This window comes from Periplaneta americana, chromosome 8, assembly GCF_040183065.1.
Source record: "Periplaneta americana isolate PAMFEO1 chromosome 8, P.americana_PAMFEO1_priV1, whole genome shotgun sequence".
Taxonomy (NCBI): domain Eukaryota; kingdom Metazoa; phylum Arthropoda; class Insecta; order Blattodea; family Blattidae; genus Periplaneta; species Periplaneta americana.
The window spans coordinates 163,737,685-163,758,131 of NC_091124.1; the positions used below are offsets into that span (position 1 = coordinate 163,737,685).

Consider the following 20,447-nt stretch of genomic DNA (forward strand, 5'->3'; position numbering starts at 1 on the left):
TAATGAATAAAATGCAAAGTTGAATTTAAAAAGCTATCAGCTTTAGGATTTTTACATCCTTCACATTTTAAGTTGATATTTTAAATAAAATAATGAAGTCGTCCATTAAGTACTGTTTTTAAATTCTATCAATGTACAGAGTGGGCGAAAAGTTCTACTACACTTGTTTATTTTTCCTTCAAAACAAATCCGTGCATGAAAAATGTGTTGGTGATACTCGTATGACATCTGGCAGATGCATTTATTTTGAGGTGTGATCATAGCGGGATTTAACTGACAGACCTAAAAGAAACCGTAACACACGGAAATTCCCACTCATCCCAGGAGCACAAGATGGCAAGGTAAATACGAGAGTTTTCAGTGTGGAGGAGAGACTTATCGCTGCCATGCATGTTAATGAATTATGGCACAGTAATAAAAAACTATAGGAGGTGGAGTGAATTTTACAAGATGCTACTTTACGAAGTAAAAGAATTGGCTTCGTATTTGGAAGATTAGAGTCCAATGTCTCCTACGAAAACCCTTCACATTCGTCAATATATTATTATCCTCATGTTATCATTATACTAATGATGAATAACTGCAGTAGTTGAAGTGCCACTGAACAAACAATTAAGAAGCAGAATAAATCAACACTAAATAAAGTAGGTACTGGTATCTAAAATAAGTTCGTTAAAACTTCTGACAATAAATGAGTATATACCGTAAATGAATACAGATAAGGTAGTTAGAGTATATATATGGAAAGCTATAGCAAATAAATAATACGTAGAAAAATATGTTCCATTAAGTAAGTATTAAATATTGCAAGAAATCCATCCATTATTTTCAGTTCTTTTGTCTGAAAGCTCAAACAAAATATGAAGTTGTATGTGATAACAGGATGATTAATTTATTACGCAAATTTGCAGGATCAATTATTACAGTGTTTTAAATTGATAATTATATGAAAAATGGAACAATACGAAACATTTTGACAGTTTTGTTTTAGTAATAGTCATTATAATTCAGTCACGTTCACAATTAATTTCTTAAGCAATATGTTCAGTTTGTCTGAAAGGTAGGAAAGTATGGGATTTGAAGAATAGAGTCACTATGTAGATGAGCGTGCTATCCTGGTAAGAAATAGAGAAAGAAGACATTTAACACACATCAACAACAATAGTGTTGCAGCCAAGGTAAAAGCACTTCCCAAGTACAAAGAATTACTGCTCCGAGACATCTTTGTAACTGAGAGACTCTCACAAACAGTGTTTTACGGTACATTTAGATGTTATAAAAAGTATAACTTACTCTCACCTTCGATAATGTGCATTTTCTCCTCCTCTGTGGTCCTTTCTTCGGCAAGGATCACTTCCTCTGAAACGGAGACCAGAATGTTGCATCAGGAAGAACAGCAATATTATATACTAACGAGAAATACTTTTAAGCGTTCTGGAAAGTTTAATGAATAAAATGACAGAACTCATTATTTTCTATTTTAATTGCAGATATTTTAGTAAATAGTTTTAAGTAGATTTCTAACTAAAATATATCTGCTTATGCAAACCAAGCATTTGTTAGTTTCAAATATCATACACAGAATGTAAGACTTACTTGTATAAAATACTGCAATAATTTTCCTAAGTTGCTAAATAAAATTATTTTTCAGTCTTTTCACACATATGCGAAAATATAGACAAATTATAGATGAAAATAATTGCATTCATTGTATAGAATTACATTAAAACATGGATTTTCTTATAGACTCTCTTAGAAAGCAGGTTTCTGTCAAGACTTTTAAAGATTCTACTGTATTCTATAAAAAAAAAAAAAAAACTAGAAAGCATAGTAGGGTCTACTGCAATATAAAAATAATTAGCAAAGGGTGTATGTTTTTAGAAATTTGTACTGAGTGAGTGATAGGTGTAGTGCAATTGCTATAGTAGTCATGTTTAAGTGCCTTGTTTAGTATCGTACACTGCAAAAAAGTTTTGGAATTAGTAACTCTTCAAACATATTTGATTGTCGTATTCTTAATTAAAAGATGTGGACAATATAAATTTCATGGACATACGAAATTTCGAGGGTTGCATACACAGATAGTGCCAGATATCAGTGGGCTTGTGCTCACTCTTCTAGTTCCTCCTTATTTCACACTATTATTAGTGCAGCCTTGAAGTTTCTTTAGAATACAATCAAATTTAGTTATTACTATACTTTTCGTTATATTTACCTATAGTTCCTATGGCGCACCTTGGGCAACGACTTTGTTAGTAAATTGGTCTACACAACTGGCTTCATAAAGGTAAATAACGAATAGTCAAGTACCAGAGATTAGAAAAAAAAAGTTCACAACTTTTTCTTTTTCACAGTTCCCTTTAGATTCACTGTGTTTATTTTGTTTATCATTTAGAAGATATATACATGAAAAATGAATCTATGTCAGCCAGTACTAATAAGTAATATAAAAAACATTTTCCTGAAGAATTAAAATGTTATGAGGGGCAACAAGAAGGGTTGGTGACCTTGATTAATATATGTCCTTCCCAAATAAAATACCGTAAACTGGGGTTACTTTGAACACAAAGGAAACTTTGAAGATTTTTTCAGAAAATCATATTTAGGTTTCTACAAGCTGCAGTTGTTATAGATGGAGGTAAATTATCATAAAATCATTCTCATACCAAATTTACCTCCATCTATAACAAGTGCAGCAATGTAGAAACTTAAATATGATTTTCTGTAAAAATGTTCAAAGTTTCCTCTGTGTTCAAAGTAACCCCAGTTTATGGTATAAATATTGGCGCCACCTTAATTAAGTTATCTCTCTCTGACTGCCTCTCCCCAAATTAAAAGTGCTGGTGCCACCACTAGTTGATTATACTTTCGTTCTAAGAATAAGCAACTAAATAATTAAAGAGATTAATCAGTGGGATTAACCAATAAAAAAATCCAAATAAGCCAGATGTTGCGAAGGAAAACTGACAATTTATTGTATCTTCTTTTTAGCAAACTATAAAAAATAACTGAACAGTGTACAAAGAGTTAGTACCGGTAATCACATATTGAGCGACAGTATTTTAATTTATAAAATACTAGACAAGATGCTTTGACTAAATGTTCGCAAATATTTTATGTAAATAAAATGAGACTATTTTAAGTTAGTCAAAACGAAAAGTACCGTACTTTTTCGAATACCCTGTCCACTTTTCCCCCAAAACATACACGTAAAAAATTTGGGTGCGTGGCTTATTTGAAATGAAGTTGGCAACATTGCCCTATTTTCCTCCCATGCAATTCCTAAGGTGGTAGCGCATGCCTGCCCAATTTTCCTCCCATCCAAGTCCTGAGGTGGTAGCATATGGGCTATTCCATCTCAAATCGACCGAAATATAGAGAAAATTGACCTTGCAGTTTTTAAACACAATGAAACTTTTTCTGTCCGTTGACAACTGTGATACAATGCTTTGTGCAAAGTATGAGGCATCAGAACTTCATAGTGTTTAAATTTAAAATATTTAAATTTATCGTATTTTCATAAAATTAGCAACTTTAAACTGTTGTGGTTCCGAAACCCTTTCAGCCAATGATGAAAATCATGGTTTATTTTGATGATGAGAAATTAAAGTTTATATTGACATGTAAACAGTTTTTCTTACTTTTTATGGAAATGGAGAAATTGAGATTTTTCTTCATTAAGACGCCTTTACCCACAAAAAAATATTTTTAAAATATATGGTTAGATTGTGCACTGAAAGTACAAATAAACACATATTTTTTACTGGTGCACCATTGATAAGAAAGTATTGAAAATATCAAATAAAGAAAATAAATAGTACGCGCATGAACTAACCAGGTGACTGTGAGACGGGAGCTAGCCAAGGCAAGCAAGGCCAGGAGACATAAACATGTGATGTTTCGTCTAGTAGCGCATAGCTGGGCTAGCTTTATCACAAGTTTTCCTAAAAACACAGGAGTAAAATGACGCCCAACGCTCGCTTATCTTCGGCTCTCGGCCAGTGCGTGCGGTACTGCGCCATTCAAGTCTAGGCGTGTGAAAATAATTTATTTAATACCCCCGAAACTTACTGCCGAGCCACTAAGTAAACAATGCCGAATCTCTCTTAATAATGCAAGTTTTTTTTCTCAATATTTTTTAACAAATGGGCAAAAAGCCTAAAAGTAAGTAAAATCAGATTATCTCTCTCTCTGTATACAATAAAAATAAGGATTACGTCTTATCATAACCTACCAAATGTCAGCTTCAAAATAAGCTCCCGTTCAATGTTCTGCAGTAAACGGTTCCAGAGTTCTGAGTGCTGAAAGAGGCTTGTTTTTCTAAAATACGCTAAATTTGTCACTCAATAGTACGAAAACCGTTTGACTTTCGATAGTATATATTTTAAAATGCACTCTCCTCAGCACCTTGTATAAATACGGAAAAAATTTGAGTATTAAAAAATGCTAGGTTTTTTACTGATCAATTTCATATGGAATAGCCCACATGCATTATCTTCTTACATGTTAGCATTGTTGAATAAAATTTGGATTGGCAGTACATGTGTCAGAATCAAGCCCAAGTGTGATAAGTGTACAGTTTATGCATCTTGTATTTTCAATTCTGAAAATGAGGACCACTAGAAGTATGAGAATGCAATCCTTTACTTGCAGCAAAAAACTTAAAATTATAAAAGACAAGGAGGAACATGGGAACCACGTAGTATCATACAAAATAAGAGAAGTTAATTTACTGATGCGTGCTATTAATGTTGCAGGATATTGTGTAAATGGCCGATTAAACAAGACAACTGACATGCATGCAGTGCATGCACATAGGAAGGGTTTGAAATGCGTTGTTCCACAATAAAATTTATTGTTAACTGAACTGTATTTGTGTTTGTGTTTAACTGTTTTTAATTTGTCTTGAATAGAAATAAGTATAACAAATTTACAACATATACTATTTCAACCTGAGTTTAAACTTTTATATGTACTGGTATTTAAGTTTCCATTAAGGTGCGTACACACTTAGCGAATGAACAATGAATGAACGAACGACAAACGCATTCGCTGATTGAAATCAGAACATGTGTACATCGCAGCAAAGGCAAACCGATCGTTTGGTTTGCCTTCGGAAGTGGTCCGTCGCTTGTCGGTATATCAAAGGAAGTTAGTATTCATTGTGGACGGGATTTGCCACTAGCTTGTAGTTCGTAGCAGAACGCAGCGCTTAGTTCAATTTCACCAACAGGATGTCGCAACTGGAGTGGATGGAAGACGCTGTTATAGATCTTATTAATGCATGTAGGGAGCAGGAAACTTTATGGAATCCCAAGCATCCTACTTACCACAATAAAGTAAGAAAACATGATGTTTGGGAAGCTATTGAAAAGATGTTCAGCTGTAAAGTAGGCGAGTCAAACACGCAAAATTTGAAAATCATTTTTGTTTATTTATTTTCAGGGGGTACATATTTTTTGTTTATTGTAGGGAGCAGAAGTCAAAAAGAAAACTGAGTCCCTACTGACATCATTCCGGAGGGAAAGACAGAAGTCCACAAAAGGATCTGGAATGGGGAGTGATGAAGTGGAACTTGGTTCGCGTATAAACATATGTCGTTCCTTTTGGACAAATTGACGCCCAGAAAAAAACAAAGCTCCAACCTTGTGCACACAAAATAAATTATTGGCACTGAGAAGTGCCTTTTCGTAAGCATGATGCGCTTTCAACAAACACAGACAAATCTCTCTTTTTAGAATTTTAAGATAATTATTGTCAGTGAGGTATCCGTATATTGAAACTTTCCCCTGTCTTGCAGTCATACCTTAATAAAATCTTCCAGTTCCTGAATTATAGCTGTACATACTTCTGGAACAATCCTGGTGATCAGCTGTTTCGACACTTTGAATAAATACATTAAACTTATATACGAATCTCCTGTAGCAAGATATCGAAGTGTTAATACTAGCCTTTCCTGAATAGGTTCCGCTTTTCGTCAGCCTGTGTCTTTCTTGGAAATTTTTGGCCCTATTTTGCACAGTTATATTTCGAAGTCTGTTTCTGAAATGTGACAGAAGTTGTGAAACTGTACCGATTCCATTCGACGTAAATCATGAAGCAAGTCAGTGCCTCTATATTGATTGCAACTTTCGTAGAGTGGCATCTGCCACCATCGCCTTTTGTTTTTTAACTTTCTTTTTATTAAACTGCCTATAATAACAATGGCTGCACTTGCTATAATTATATTTTCGTCTGCCATTATTGCGGATAATCAGCGAACGTAAATGTTTTCTGACCATTTGCTGATGATTTGTAAGTTGCTCCAAATAGCGAACGAACAACAAAATTTCGCTTCATCATTCGTTCATTGTTCGTTTGCTAAGTATATACGCACCTTTATAGACTATCAAGATTTGTACGTGTGTATGTGTGTGTGTGTCACGAACAATTCGCATCAGAAGGCTGTAATTAATGTTATTTTGTTATTGAACTAAAAATACTATTTTTCCTAACATAAAATACAATACATCTGCTCTAGTAGGTAAGGAATGCCTGAGAGGTAACAGAGCTGTGGAAACTGGTGGACGATCTGACCTGCTTTGCAGATCCACTCCACGTAGCCGTTCAGTTCGCGCTCCAACTGCTGCTGCCGACGCAGCTTGAGGAACGTCTGTCTGTTCTCCACTTTCTCTCTCTCCTTGGCAAACTCTCTGGTGAATGGAATAGCAGGAAAGCAATGGGCTACAGTACTACAGTACAGCACAACAGTGAACTATGTTTAAAATACCTACTGTAATCTATTAGCATAGAGGCAGATAGGTTTTCAATAAAAAATATAAGTAATTTAATAAAATTCTTAATTGTATTTGAAAGTACATAGTTTAAAAAAATCTTAAATACCATTTTCTATCTCTTTAGCATACAGAGGACAGTCTCAAATATTTTGCAACTACATACAGATTCCAATTTTAGAAACAGATAAGATACTCAAGTAATCCATGTAAGCCTACAATAGTTATTCAGTACTTCACAATTGTTCCATTCAGCTATTAAAGCCTAAATATAATACACTCGTCACTTACATAGTAACATGAGTAAGTAATATTGTATTCGTTCATTTATGAAACTAGATATATTCAAAATTTCATTTCAGCAGCTGCTCACATGAAGAAATTAAAACTGAAATTGTCGGTTTATTAGGATATTATGTATTATAAATGTCACTTAAACTTATAGTCAACTGAAGCACGTTGAATTATAATCATTAGTTTATTAGGCTGTATAGCCTATATAAATGTCTCTTAAGCATGTATTTCTCTAAGACAAGTTATATTGCAATCATCATTTAAGTCTGACCTACATTATATGTATGTTACTAAGAGATTGACAATTCTGTAATGGTCTTTAAATACATGTAAATCTCACGTATCGTATACATATGTATGTAAAAGTCTAATATAGTTAATAGAGATACTACTAAGGTTGAATAAAAAGAAAATTTTTAAAATAAAATTTAATAATGATTACTTCTAAGCAATTATGACTGAAACATGTATTGCAATTCTTGGACACATACAAGTTATATCTAGTGTTATGTTAAACGAATTTATTTAAGTATCAATTTGTCTCAATTCTGATTCAGTATATTCTTTTCAATATAATCTTCTGACATTTGCTAATAATATATTTCACATACCAATTTCATGTATTAATAACATCTCTATTAATTTTGGATAAAATGAGCGTAAGTAGTCACATCTACGTCAGTCTTTTAGCTTGTTACACATTCTCTATACAAAACACTGTTACTTCAATTCTTTTCCTTGAAAAAGTTGCAGAACCGTCTTTTGTTCTTAGAGTCTCATGTTCCAGGAAAATGTATCTCGCAGTTTCTTTGCTCATCATTTTAAATAATAAGAATCTTATATTTAATTATGGCATGTATTTTAATTTTGTTGACGTATTGATTCATTTAAACTATTCTAGCAATTCCTACAATAACACATTTTAATCGAAAGGGAAAACATACATTTTACTTAATTGTAATATAATAGTAACTACTGCTTTGTGGTTAATACATGTGAAGGACACAAGATGGGAATAGTACAGTTTGCAAATGCTTATAGCTCCATTTCCTCGCACTAATTATAAAATATTAATTTTCATTCAAAATACAACACTAGCTAAGCATTATCTACAATATTGTCAGCCTACTTTTGTCACTGTTCCCAAGAAACTACCTGCTTGTGTGATCCAATCAAGATAGGCACTGAAAGCCTCTGAGAACTGTTGCTTTGTACGGGCACGATAGAACTTCGCTCGGCGTTCTACACGAGCCCTCTCATTGGAAAACTCACTGGAATACATGTACATACTTACAAAATACATTTCAAACACATTTAAATGGCAATTTATTGTTTCTAATTGCCACTCTATCTTCTAAATGTATCATATCTGTTAAAATATTCACTGGTTAAAATATATTGAATATTCATATTTTTTAATAACTACGATTACAGAAATGGCTTATATTATTTTGAGTTATAGATAAGTCCCCAAATGAGCCTTTTGGATTTTTGTATGTTCCTGGATACCGGTAATAAATTGTTAGTACAATTCCATATCTTAAAATTTTTTTTTTTTCAGAACTGACTGGGATCTGATATGAAATTTCCTGATTCGTGTATCAGAGATGTTACCACTGAGGAAGATAATATATTGCTTTCCAATTAGAAAGTTTGGTAAGCTAGCAGAGCAACCTGCTCGCACAGCATTAGTCATGTATGTATGTATTTATTCACACTGCAAATGGGTAAATATCCAATGGCAGTGGTAACTAATTACACTCAATAATGACAATTAATAATAAATATAATTTTAATAATAATAATAATAATAATAATAATAATATCATAATATTAACAAGGAGCACACTAAATTAAATGAGGCACACCACTTAAAATAACATTTAAAGTAAATCTAATTTGTATCTTAACCCTAAGTTCGAACTAAAACCCACGAGTATATGTTCATACATGCACAAGTACCTTTCAACACTACACTCATTTCGCTGTCAACTCACTCACTGCACTGGAACTACGACACATTTCACTGATACTATCCTGATTTCACTAACACTTCAAAAACATTTCACTGTTCAAATACTTTGCACTACCACTATAAACTATAAAACTTCACTGACACAACACACTTCCTCACTGATACAACACTTCGAATAACAAAACAATAGTGTGCATAATATACTACCGTCTATTAGTAAAGTCCTTAAGCCTATTTTTAAATACATTTTTGGTTATTGATAAAGCCTTTAGTAAGTCTACAGGTAAAGCATTCCAGTTCCTGATAGTACGATTGAGAAAAGAAAACTTTCAAGTGTCTGTCCTCTGTCTTCTTTCCCTCAATTTATGTGAGTGGCCATTCCTTGAAGAGTAATTTGACGGCTGCAACCTATTTTTTATTTCTCTCTAGGCAGGCTCACCTCTATATGTTTTGAACATGCATACAATCGAATTCACATTCTTCTGTCTGTGAGTGTGTCCCATTTTAATGTTGAATTATTATGAAAACGCTTGAGAGCCCGTTTTTGAATCTTGTCCAATGTCTTAATATGTTATAATCTGTAAGGATCCCAACATGCAGCACCATATTCCATTACTGGACGAACTAGTGACTTATATGCAATCTCTTTGGATTTATCAAAGCCTTTTCTTAATACCCTCATCACAAAATGTAACGCTCTCAATGCTTTTCCCGCTGTGTCAGTAATGTGTTCCTCCAGCAGAGATCGCTGCTAGAAGTTATTCGTAGGTATTTACATTTGTTAACTTCTGGAATGCTTTCACCCCCTAACATATATGATGGGTTATGATAATCAGTTACTTGTGCGTGGAGCTCTCTCAATCAGAAATAGAGTTCTTATAGGTGATGTATGTGTATGAAACGAGACCAGGACTTTATTTCCCATGTGAAGGAAGAGTATTAAGAATTTTTTTTTGTTCTTAAAAATCAATTGTTCTCAACCAAGTTTGAATCTATGGACTCCGAACCTAATGAAAAGTATACTCATAATATGATATTTCCACTGTCACAGATGCTCACAGTTTCATAAAAGATATTAATTCTAATATTAGCAACTAACTTCACAATATCATCTTCTTCCTCCTCTCCTGCCATCTTCAGGTTTCACTTTCATACTGCGCACAAGGTATTAGAATTTTATAAATCCTGATTTGGTTCTTTTTTTTTTGCATATTTTTAAGTATTCTTTTTATAGTAACATAATAAATATATTATTTAATTTTCAAATTGTATCACTAGAACCATTTTTATCTTGTATTCAGGAGGGATTTAAGAATTATGATGATATGTTCAATCGATTTGTCATTTCTAACTAATTTACACCATATAGGAGTAATTCCATAAAATATTTTTATTAGTGTTTTGTTTATACATAGGTTCAAATTATATGACTGACTTAATTAGCACACTTGCAGTGTCTATTCATTCGTTGTTTGATAAAGTGGTCTGATCGTCTAGAAATATATAGTAAAATCAGCTTCTCTACAACTTCCAACAATAGTTGATCTCTACTTCTTTTGTATCAAGTATGCATTATAATAGCCAATAAATAAAATAAAAATATATATGTAGAACAGTTAAATACTTTCCCTTTTATTTTAATACTTATCAGAATGAGAATTAATGGAAATTAATCATCATGCATTTTTTTTGGTATTAATTTACTGTACTTACCCACTAAGAACACCAAGAACTAAGTTGAGCATGAAGAAGGAACCCAGGACAATGAGGGGCACAAAATAGATCCAATTGAAAATGCTGCCCAGCGCATCGTTTGTCTGAAATTAAAATAATACAAATTACCTTCATGTTTGAACAATGTGTTGTATAGAAGGATACATTGTACCTAGGAACACCTCTTTTATTTTATGATCAGTGAAGAAGAATTCGACTTATCTTAACACTACTTTATTTACCAGCTGTTTGTAAACATACCGAATAGTAAGTGTCTGTTAGTTCAGTTTTTGCATGAAAAGTTTATTTTTGACATTAAGTTTCTTTTTATTTAATTTTTAGAATTAATTAATAAACTTTACGAAATTGCAAGTCAGTTACGTATTACAGGTATATAAACTAACGTTGCTTTCTTAGAATTCTTACACTTGGGACAGTGTCCCTATGGATGCAACTAAAAGTTCAACAGTGTCTCTAACGAGAACATACTCTTTACGAAATTTTGACTGTATTTCAGATTTTCAATATGCTGAAAAGTATGTTAAAGCATAGAAGCTGCTACAAAGACGTCACTATTGTGAAAATGAATTCGGATAGCAACAATGTGCTTAAGAAGTGACACACTTGCTAATCATGACTTGTGAAAACTTTTAATGAATCTGAGAGAGAAAAATTCAGTTATAACTAAATGTAATACAAAATATATTAGCTGCTAAAATTGTGGAAACTGTAATAATTTTTAGTTCAATTTCAGATGACATTATGTTTAAACTAACTGTACAGATCCAGAAACAAAATCTGAGCCACCTGAATTTTCCAAGTTCCAGTTATAACATAGTGGTTACTGAGCATGCACAAATTTTGTTTCTGGGTCTGTACAGATCTCTAAAAAAAATAGTGACCGCTCTCTAGAAGCCAAATTCCCTCAGGTATCTTCGCTACAATTTGGAGACAGGCGATGTTACATGTTGTTGGACCAAGAAGCCTGATATCTGCAGTTATAATTGAAGTGCTCTGCAAATTAGTATTGTAGCATAGTGGTAGCATTCTGGGCTGGTATTCATGATTTCGTGCATTCGAACACAACCTAGTGCTTTTTATGTCCTTTTGTTTTTAAGAGAGAGAGAGAGAGAAAATATAATTGCTCCTGTCTCCTCTATGACTGTTTTAGTAATTAACATCAGGTTCATGAATGTATTATGCCTTGACTTTATCATTATTTATTATGACATTATGGTTCCAAATGGAAGGGAAAGAAAGATTTTCTCAACAAAAATATCTTTCGTGGCATAAACAAAACAAACTTACTGGCATCTGCCATAGAAAATTCAAACAATATATAAAAAAAAATGAAAAAGAAAACAAAATGCCACGATTCAATATTTAGTCCATCTTCTCCCATCTCGATCACATCTTGCAGTCAAGTGGGCATGGAATCAACTATTCTTTTCAAATAGCAACTGTTCTCAGCCACAGCATCCAGGCATCCTGGACAAGCTTTCACAAATCATCAGGACATCTTAGAGGGGGATTGGGGCAATTTTTACGCATATGCTTCTTTACTTGTGCCCACATATTCTCCAAAGGGTTCAAGTCCAGAGAGCAATGAGGCCAGTCTATGAATTCGATATCCTGTCTCCTCACAAACCAATCTCGAATCAATTGAGATGTGTGAACTGGATGATTATCCTACTGAAACTGAAGAATTCCAGCAGGATATATCAAACTAGCATAAAGAACTATATAGTGTTCCAGCAACCGCAGATACTTCTGCTGGTTCAATTTCCCGTAAATGCGATGGATTGTGTCCACTCCACAAAAAGAAATCCACCACTAACAAGTGGTTGCAGTATCTGAAAATGCGTTACACTACATCAGCACCAAATAAATGCCATAGCTCAGTCAGAGAACATCGGAAGTTAGATGTCAACATTTCAAGTTCAAATCCTCGCCACTCCTTTTCATTTTATTGTGTTGTAGGATAGTATAATGTAATAATATAAGAAGAATATGTTGTTGTTGTTTTCTAATGCCAGGCGTTTGACAATAAAGTCATTTGACCTCTTGCACTCCATATTTTTCAAAGATATTATCATGACCAGCCACTGAAGCACAGATTTTAAGGTGTTCCGAATCCATTTCTTGGTTTGAGTTGCACAATGGGCAGTTAGGGGACTGATATATTCCAATTCTATGCAGGTGTTTGGCCAAACAATCATGGCCTGTTGCCAATCTAAATGCAGCTACAGACGATTTTCGTGGTAAATCGGGAATTAACTGTGGATTTTGATGCAGGGAGTTCCATTTTTTCCCTTGGGATTGAGTTATCAAATTTTGTTTGTTGAAGTCTAAGTATGTAGATTTAATAAATCTCTTCACAGAGTAATACGTAGATTTAGTAACAGGTCTGTAAGTAGCAGTGCTGCCCTTCTTTGCTAAAGCATCCGCATTCTCGTTTCCCAGGATTCCACAATGGGATGGTATCCATTGGAATACAATTCTTTTATTGAGTGATATTAATTGAGTGATATTAATTGAGTGATATATTGCTGTTTGAGATGAAGGTGTGTGTTTAGAGACGATTGATAGAATAGCTGCTTTGGAGTCTGACAATATAACTGCATTCCTAAATTTATTGATGTGGCATAGAAGATTCCTGAGACTTTCACTTATTGCAATGATTTCACCATCAAAACTTGTTGTTCCATAAGAGATCTATAAAGGGAGAAGAGACAGCACGTAACACCTGCACCGGCACCTTGTTCTCTGGAGATCAAGGATCCGTCGGTGTATAAATTAAGCCAGTTTTGTGGAGGGTACCTAATATTAATTGTCTCTAAAGACAATTGTTTCAGTATTTCAGTGTTCAGTTCTGATTTCAGTATTTCTTCTGTTAAATTTAGATTATATAAGAAGAATATAGTAGCACTCGTATTATACACCTGTACTGTTCCAAACCTAACATTAAATTTATATTATTTATATCGCTAAAGAACGAAAACACACTGTAAATGAATAACTTGAATATTATTTATATCCCTGTAGAACGATAACAGAATATAAATGATAAGAACTTTCTTGTGTTAAATTTTAATGTACCTTGTTAACATGTTTCGACCTATTTTTGGTCATCTTTCGAAGTGATACAGTGTTAAAAGTTGTGTAATCAAGATGTATATAAATGATAACTTGAATATTATTTATATCACTAAAGAACAATCGCTTTGAACAATGAAACACAAGACCTCGAAACTAGTCAAGCAAGTAAATCCTAAATATTGACAAGGTAAAGAAGTTGCAAATTTAATCAGTGATAAATGATAACTTGAATATTATTTATTTCACTAAAGTGCGATAACAGAATATAAATGATAACTTGAATATTATTTATATCGCTGAAGAATGATAACAGAATATAAATGACAACTTGAATATTGTTTATATTGCTAAAAAACGATAACAGAATACAAGTGATTACTTGAATATTATTTATAATGCTAATGAACGATAACAAAATAAAATGATAATTTATACAAAGCTCGAATTCACAACCTTCAAATCATTAAGCGAGCACTCTACCGCTTCTCTACGAGACTCAGATATCGAATGACTCCTGCTTAAACACCATAGTTCTGAAACTGCTTCAAGTGCACATCTAGAACCACATGCATCGTGTAACATCACTGTGATCTAAAGTGGACTTAGAATATATTCGCTATTCATAAGTGCAGTCACTATTTTTTTAACAACTGTACATAAACTAAACAAAGTTGTAGTTTTAGAGAAATAAAAAAAATATATGCTCTCTGTGCTTTTTCTTAGAGAATTTGACTAACTTTCACAATTTATATATGCTTATTCTCATTATGATTATAAATGTAATTTTTCATTATTTTTTATCTTTTTTTGTGTTGAAATACTGTATTCAATTTAATTTGTCTGTATGCACACTTAACTGTCCCAAGAGAGAACATATTATGTCCAATTCGCAGACATGTCAAAAATTAGAAACAAAAAGTAAGTCAATCGCTGAAATGAGGAAGATAACTTTCATGCTTATGGCAAAAAGGAGAGAGGGAAGGAGAGAGGTGGAGAGGCGGGAAAGAGAAAAAAAGAGAAAGAGAGAGAGAATTTGGAATTTTTATTCGTAAATTAAATTATAATAATAAATTAATTGCCATTTAATGGTAGATTAGTAGGTTATTTTACGACACTTTATTAACAGCTTAGGTTATTTAGCGTCTGAATGAGATAAAGGTGATAATGCCGGTGAAATGAGTCCGAGGTCCAACACCGAAAGTTATCCAGCATTTGCTCATATTGGGCTGAGGGAGAACGCCGGAAAAAACCTCAATCAGGTAACTTGCCCCGACCAGGAATCGAACCCGGGCCACCTGGTTTCGCGGCTAGACGCGCTAACCGTTACTCCACAGGTGTGGACTTAATGGTAGAAGAAGAAGAAGAAGAAGAAGAAGAAGGAGACAAAGAAGAAAACTGAGACCTGAACACAACAGGTTAAATTCAGACTTTTCCTCCGGGGTGACAATGTAATGGATTGTTGTTTTAAAGTAAAATTATTCTATTAAAAAATAAAGTTAGTTAATAAATTCAAAGAATAGTTCTTTCATTGACATATACACTACTGTTTGTGAAAAGTGCAACACCCAGAAAGAATGGCCCGAGCGACTCCAAACTCGAGAGATGTGTAGAACAGTGTACCACCAATAAATTGATTACATTTCCAGAGAGATGGCATACACATAGGTCCAACAGTGACATCTCTTGTGTCACCAGCAAGGTCAGTGTTATGCCTTGCTCAGTCAGTGCAGAGTTTCCAAACGAAGTGGAAATGTGAAAGCTAATGCAGGTTATGTCTTGTCGATGTGGAACAGTGCAATATCAGCACGTGAGTTCGAACGGGGCAGAATGGTTGGTCTCCGGGAAGCAGGTTTGTCATACCATGACATTTCGGCTCGTACAGGGCATGTTGCTACGACAGTGATGCGTGTGTGAAACCAATGGATAGAAGACGGTCATACACAGAGACGAGCAGATTCTGGACCATGTAATGTGACTACAGCACGGGTCGTGATGGATTGTACAGCTTCATCCACAGTGTTGAGTCAATGTTAAAGTACTGCAGTGGGTATGGACCTGTCTGCATCAATGGTTCGTCCCCATCTTTTGAGGGCTGGATAGTGGCTTGCTTGCCGTTGCATCGGCTTCCATTGTCCAGAAACCACCAACGTCTCAGACTGAAATGGGCATGTGAACGCAGTCACTGGCGTGCTGAGTGGCAAAATTTAGTGTTTTCGGATGAGTCCTGCTTCAACTTGTCCTACTTGTTAGTCGCTACCATGGTGAACACAGTCTGAGAGCCTGCATTGTTGAGCAGCACAGCGGACAAATGCCTAGTGTGATGGTTTGGGGCGCCATTGGATACAATATGCGATCTTGCCTCCTACGTAATCAGGGCAATCTGTATGTTAGGGAGGTTTTATAGCCCGAGGTACTGCCCCTCCTTCAGGCAACTCCACTTGCCATATTTCAGCAGGACAATGCCCAGCCAAATGTGGCCAGGATTGTGCGAGCCTTCTTCAAAGAACGACGGGTATCACTGCTTCCCTGGCCTGCATGTTCGCCAGACATGTCGCCCATCGAACATGTCTGGTATATGGTTGGTCAGCAACTTGTTCGTCATGGTCCTCCAGCACCCACTCTTGACGCTTTGAGGACTCACATACAAACTGCACGGAGGGAGATTCCTCAGGAACATATCCAGGCCTTCTTTGATTTCATGTCATGATGCTTAGAGGCTGACTGCAGCGCATGGAGGCTTCACACCATACTGAAATCTCAAGTCACAGATCAGGTAGAGTTCTGTAATTCTAATCATTTGTATATTATCATGTACCTAATCTGTGGTATCAATTTCATTTAAATCACATGTATCCTTCTTGGTGTTGCAATTTCCATAAACATTAGTGTATTTAAGTGAGTGAACGTGTTACTATTTTCAAAACTCTCGAGAATTCCTTCTTCTTTTATCTTAGAACTACAATTTTCAAGATGTACTATATATTCAAGTGTATGATTTGAGGCTAAAAATGTAAAATATAAGAGTACGTAATGTAAAGAGTGAAAATTTACTACAAGTCTAATAACTGTAAATAGAATATCTGACAACAATCAATTATGTTTATAGCAGGAATTAGTTATCCTTTCCTCTCGGACCACTCTTTATATTCCTTATTGAAGATAACGCTTCGCCACAATCTAAAGTTCAAAGTTATTTGATGTCACTAAAGCTTAAGAAACTATAAACTGGTATTGAAAAAGGAGAGATGGGTAAACAGATTTTAATCTGATTATCAATTCATTTGTAGAAGCATCAAAGATCTGAGTAGAGAAGTTTTAGAATTTTTGTAGAAGCCAATAATATGTTTTTTAAATCATTTTAAGCAAATATTTCTTTAGATTTTTGGTGTTAAGTAAATATATTACACAATTCTATTTTATTGTACATTTAATTTATTCTAGATATTAAAATCCTATCCTTTCTGTTTCTTCTCTTTAGACTGTTGCCTAATAAGTATACAGATTAGGAAAGTAAATAAAGCATTAGTTATGTATTTAAACTTTCGTGTTTAACAGTATTTATACATAAAAAATTATAGAATCCTCTACATTTAAAAAGTGGAAGTTTCTTAACAATGAAGCAGTGCGATAACATGAGAGCTATGTGCATGGAGGAGATAAAATAAAAGGGGACACAGACTTGGCCTTGTTTTGCTTTGACGTGGGCTGGAACCAGGACAAGTCTGTACACTTAGGCACGGTTTGGCCCACTGTGTGTCCTTATATGCGATGATTGTCCAAGTCTGACAGGTGGCCTGAGACACTCGTGAATCCGACGCTAACAGGTGAGCCATCCTGCCTCAACCCCTGATAAGGCCAGATCCCACTTCGCATATGAGTAGCCTGGTAAGCCCCAGGGCCCGGAGCCCCAAGCCCTTCCTGATCAGTCGATGCTGACTGGTGGGCCATCCTGCCTCAGCTCCTGACAGAGCCAGGTCCCGTCCGCATGCGAGTAGCCTGATAAGTCCCAAGGGCCCGGAGCTCCAAGCACTTCCTACATCAGCATCAGAATTCCGTACTACCTCCAAAACTTCACCCCCAGCCTATTTTGACTATTGAGGATGATAGATGAAATGAGGGGGAAGTGGAGAGTGTTGGTGGAATGATAAAGAGAAATGGGAGTACTCCGAGAAAAATCCTCTGCAACGTCTACTTTGTCCATTACAAATTCCATCACGACCTGGCAAGGGATCGAATCTGGGCCGCCAAGACGGAAGGCCAGTGCACTAGCACTGTAGCACAGACACAGCAGGGAACACAATACAACAAAACCAACCTTCATGGCTGTATCCCGTAGATATAGATTATTAGTCAGCGATATATGCAATGGAGGGGGGAAGTAACTGGCCACTCTACCCCATTATCTCCTGTTGCCCTATGAGCGCTATCTTATTGCTACCACTTATGAGGTTTCAATTTGTCTTTGGACAGGTGACTGAACAACAATTATACACTGATTTTTATTACACTATCTAAATGATAAGTCCGTACTTGTTGTAAGAGAAAGCTATTGTAGATTTTTCAAGAGAGGTACAGTTGACTTTTCCCATTCATAATCAAGTATATAAAAGTTACAACTTTTACAAGGTTCCCTACTTTGTCTTCAGGTGAACAATAGGGTGAGAGATGATGCTACTCGTTAACTGATCTATATTAGTTTAATACTGGAGGGGAAAAATTCACTCCGGCACCGGGGATCGAACCCGGGTCCTTTGTTCTACATACCAAGCGCTCTCACCATTGAGCTACACTGAAGTTCAATCCACAGCACCAGATCGAAACCCCCTCCTCCAGGGTTTTCCCTTTGTGGCCTGACTCCAAATTGGGCAAGTATGTTGACATTATACAAGGAGCGCATTCAGTTGAGTGACTTGGTGGCCGGGATTCCACAGTAATATGCACAGTAATCTGTACAGTTATATACACTATCACTCAAAGAATCTACGTAAAGATTGTTATTTTTTGGTCCTATAGAATACATCTGTTATGGTAGCTACATTAGTTTAGTCATTTGAAAAGACCCCAACGTGTAGGATACTCTTTCACTCCTTTCTTCACCATAAGATGAATGTAAATCCAATGAATACACCATACATTGTCATCGTAAACTACACTACAATTCAGCTTCATATCTTATAATATGCAGAAAAAGATAAGTATATACAGAGTGTTTTGAGTTTAATATTTAGAAACTAAAGGTCATGCTTCTTGGCTCAGTCTTTATTTATTTAACTCAGCACATTTATATTGAAAGTTTTTTTTATAAACAGTTATTTATATAGAAGAAGTTTTAGCTACATTAAGAGGTTGATTGGTGTTTAAATAAATTCTCAATGCACACCAGATTATAATCTTCAATTATACATATGTTAGAAACATCGGTGCAGATATAAAACTTCAAACAAAATAGACTAAAATAAGGAAAAGAGGCATCACAGTCAGTCACACCTTTTTAAGAATTCCAAACATTGTTCTCACTATAACAATATTAAACAATATACAAACAAAATTTGTGAGTTCTTGAAAATGTTAAGCAAATCATTATTGTTTAGTGGTTCAAAATGTTTGGCTTAGTGGCAATACATTTATCGGTATTTAGTAAGAAGGACTGCATAGCTACAACAATGCTGCAAATAGAAGAATATTTTTAAAAATTACATGAAATGTATAGTCACAGAAGAAAAAACTGGGTGATGAGCAGCAAAACTCGTAATGTTACTTATGCCTATTTTGTTGTGATTATCACAGTACAGAGTGTCTAAGAGGGATACTGTTTACTTCCCCTCGAAGGTGCTGGGCTAGGAAGGAGAGGCTTTTGGACTGTTTCTGTACAGAGTGTCTAATAGGGACACTATTGACTTCCCCTCGTAGCTGTTGCGCTACGAGAGACTGGCTTTTGGAATGGTTTTGTTTACATTCTACAGTATATTACATGTGTTTTCATTGCAACGTTGGTTGTGTTTTTGTCGACATACAGAAAGTTGTCTTGCCATTGGTTCTGCCATTGAGGGTATGAGGAATGTTGTTAATGTTATTTTCATCCCCTCTGTTCGTTTCTCTTCAATCTACAGGCATACTATCTATGTTTATGGTTTATGACTACTGTATATTTCGTGTTCTTTCTAGAGTCCTAGACACGTGACCCTTTCCATCCCTACCAACAGATTTTGTTTATAAATAGCCACAACCACTTCGAAAATCATCATTAGTATTTCAGTTCGATAGCTATGGACGTCAAAGCCAAAGTAATTGCAGTGATCAAGGAAGGCGGATTTAGCATGGCACAAGCTAGAGAACGCTATGGAGCTGCGACTAGAACAGTATCCAGGTGGTGGGCACAGTATCAAGAGTGAGGATACATAACTCGTAAACCTGGTAGAGGAAGACACAAGGCATCAAGACTACAGCAAGATCTTATGTTAATAGGACATTCGAGGTGCTTTCCATTTCACACTCCTAAAATGCTTGTAGTCTACACGAGATTTCCTGCTTCCAACAGAACGGCTACTAAAAGGCTCAATAGTGCCAATATTGTGCTGAGAAGAGCGGCGGTG

The 20,447-nt window shown here is 35.1% G+C and overlaps 1 protein-coding gene across 28 annotated transcripts in view; it reads right to left on the reverse strand.

Annotated features, from left to right (window-relative positions):
* cac (calcium voltage-gated channel subunit cacophony) overlaps positions 1 to 20,447 on the reverse strand; it is a 1,051,854-nt gene that overhangs the window by 488,949 nt on the left and 542,458 nt on the right. For 20 of the 28 annotated variants that reach the window (XM_069834011.1, XM_069833999.1, XM_069834003.1 and 17 more), the window contains 3 exons: positions 10,756 to 10,859; positions 6,577 to 6,692; positions 1,294 to 1,359 (listed from right to left, as the gene is read on the reverse strand). In XM_069834011.1, the coding sequence (XP_069690112.1) occupies positions 1,294 to 1,359; positions 6,577 to 6,692; positions 10,756 to 10,859 (286 nt within the window). The remainder of the gene's footprint in view (positions 1 to 1,293; positions 1,360 to 6,576; positions 6,693 to 10,755; positions 10,860 to 20,447) is intronic. The other 8 variants (XM_069834005.1, XM_069834017.1, XM_069834006.1 and 5 more) reach the window with 1 other exon arrangement.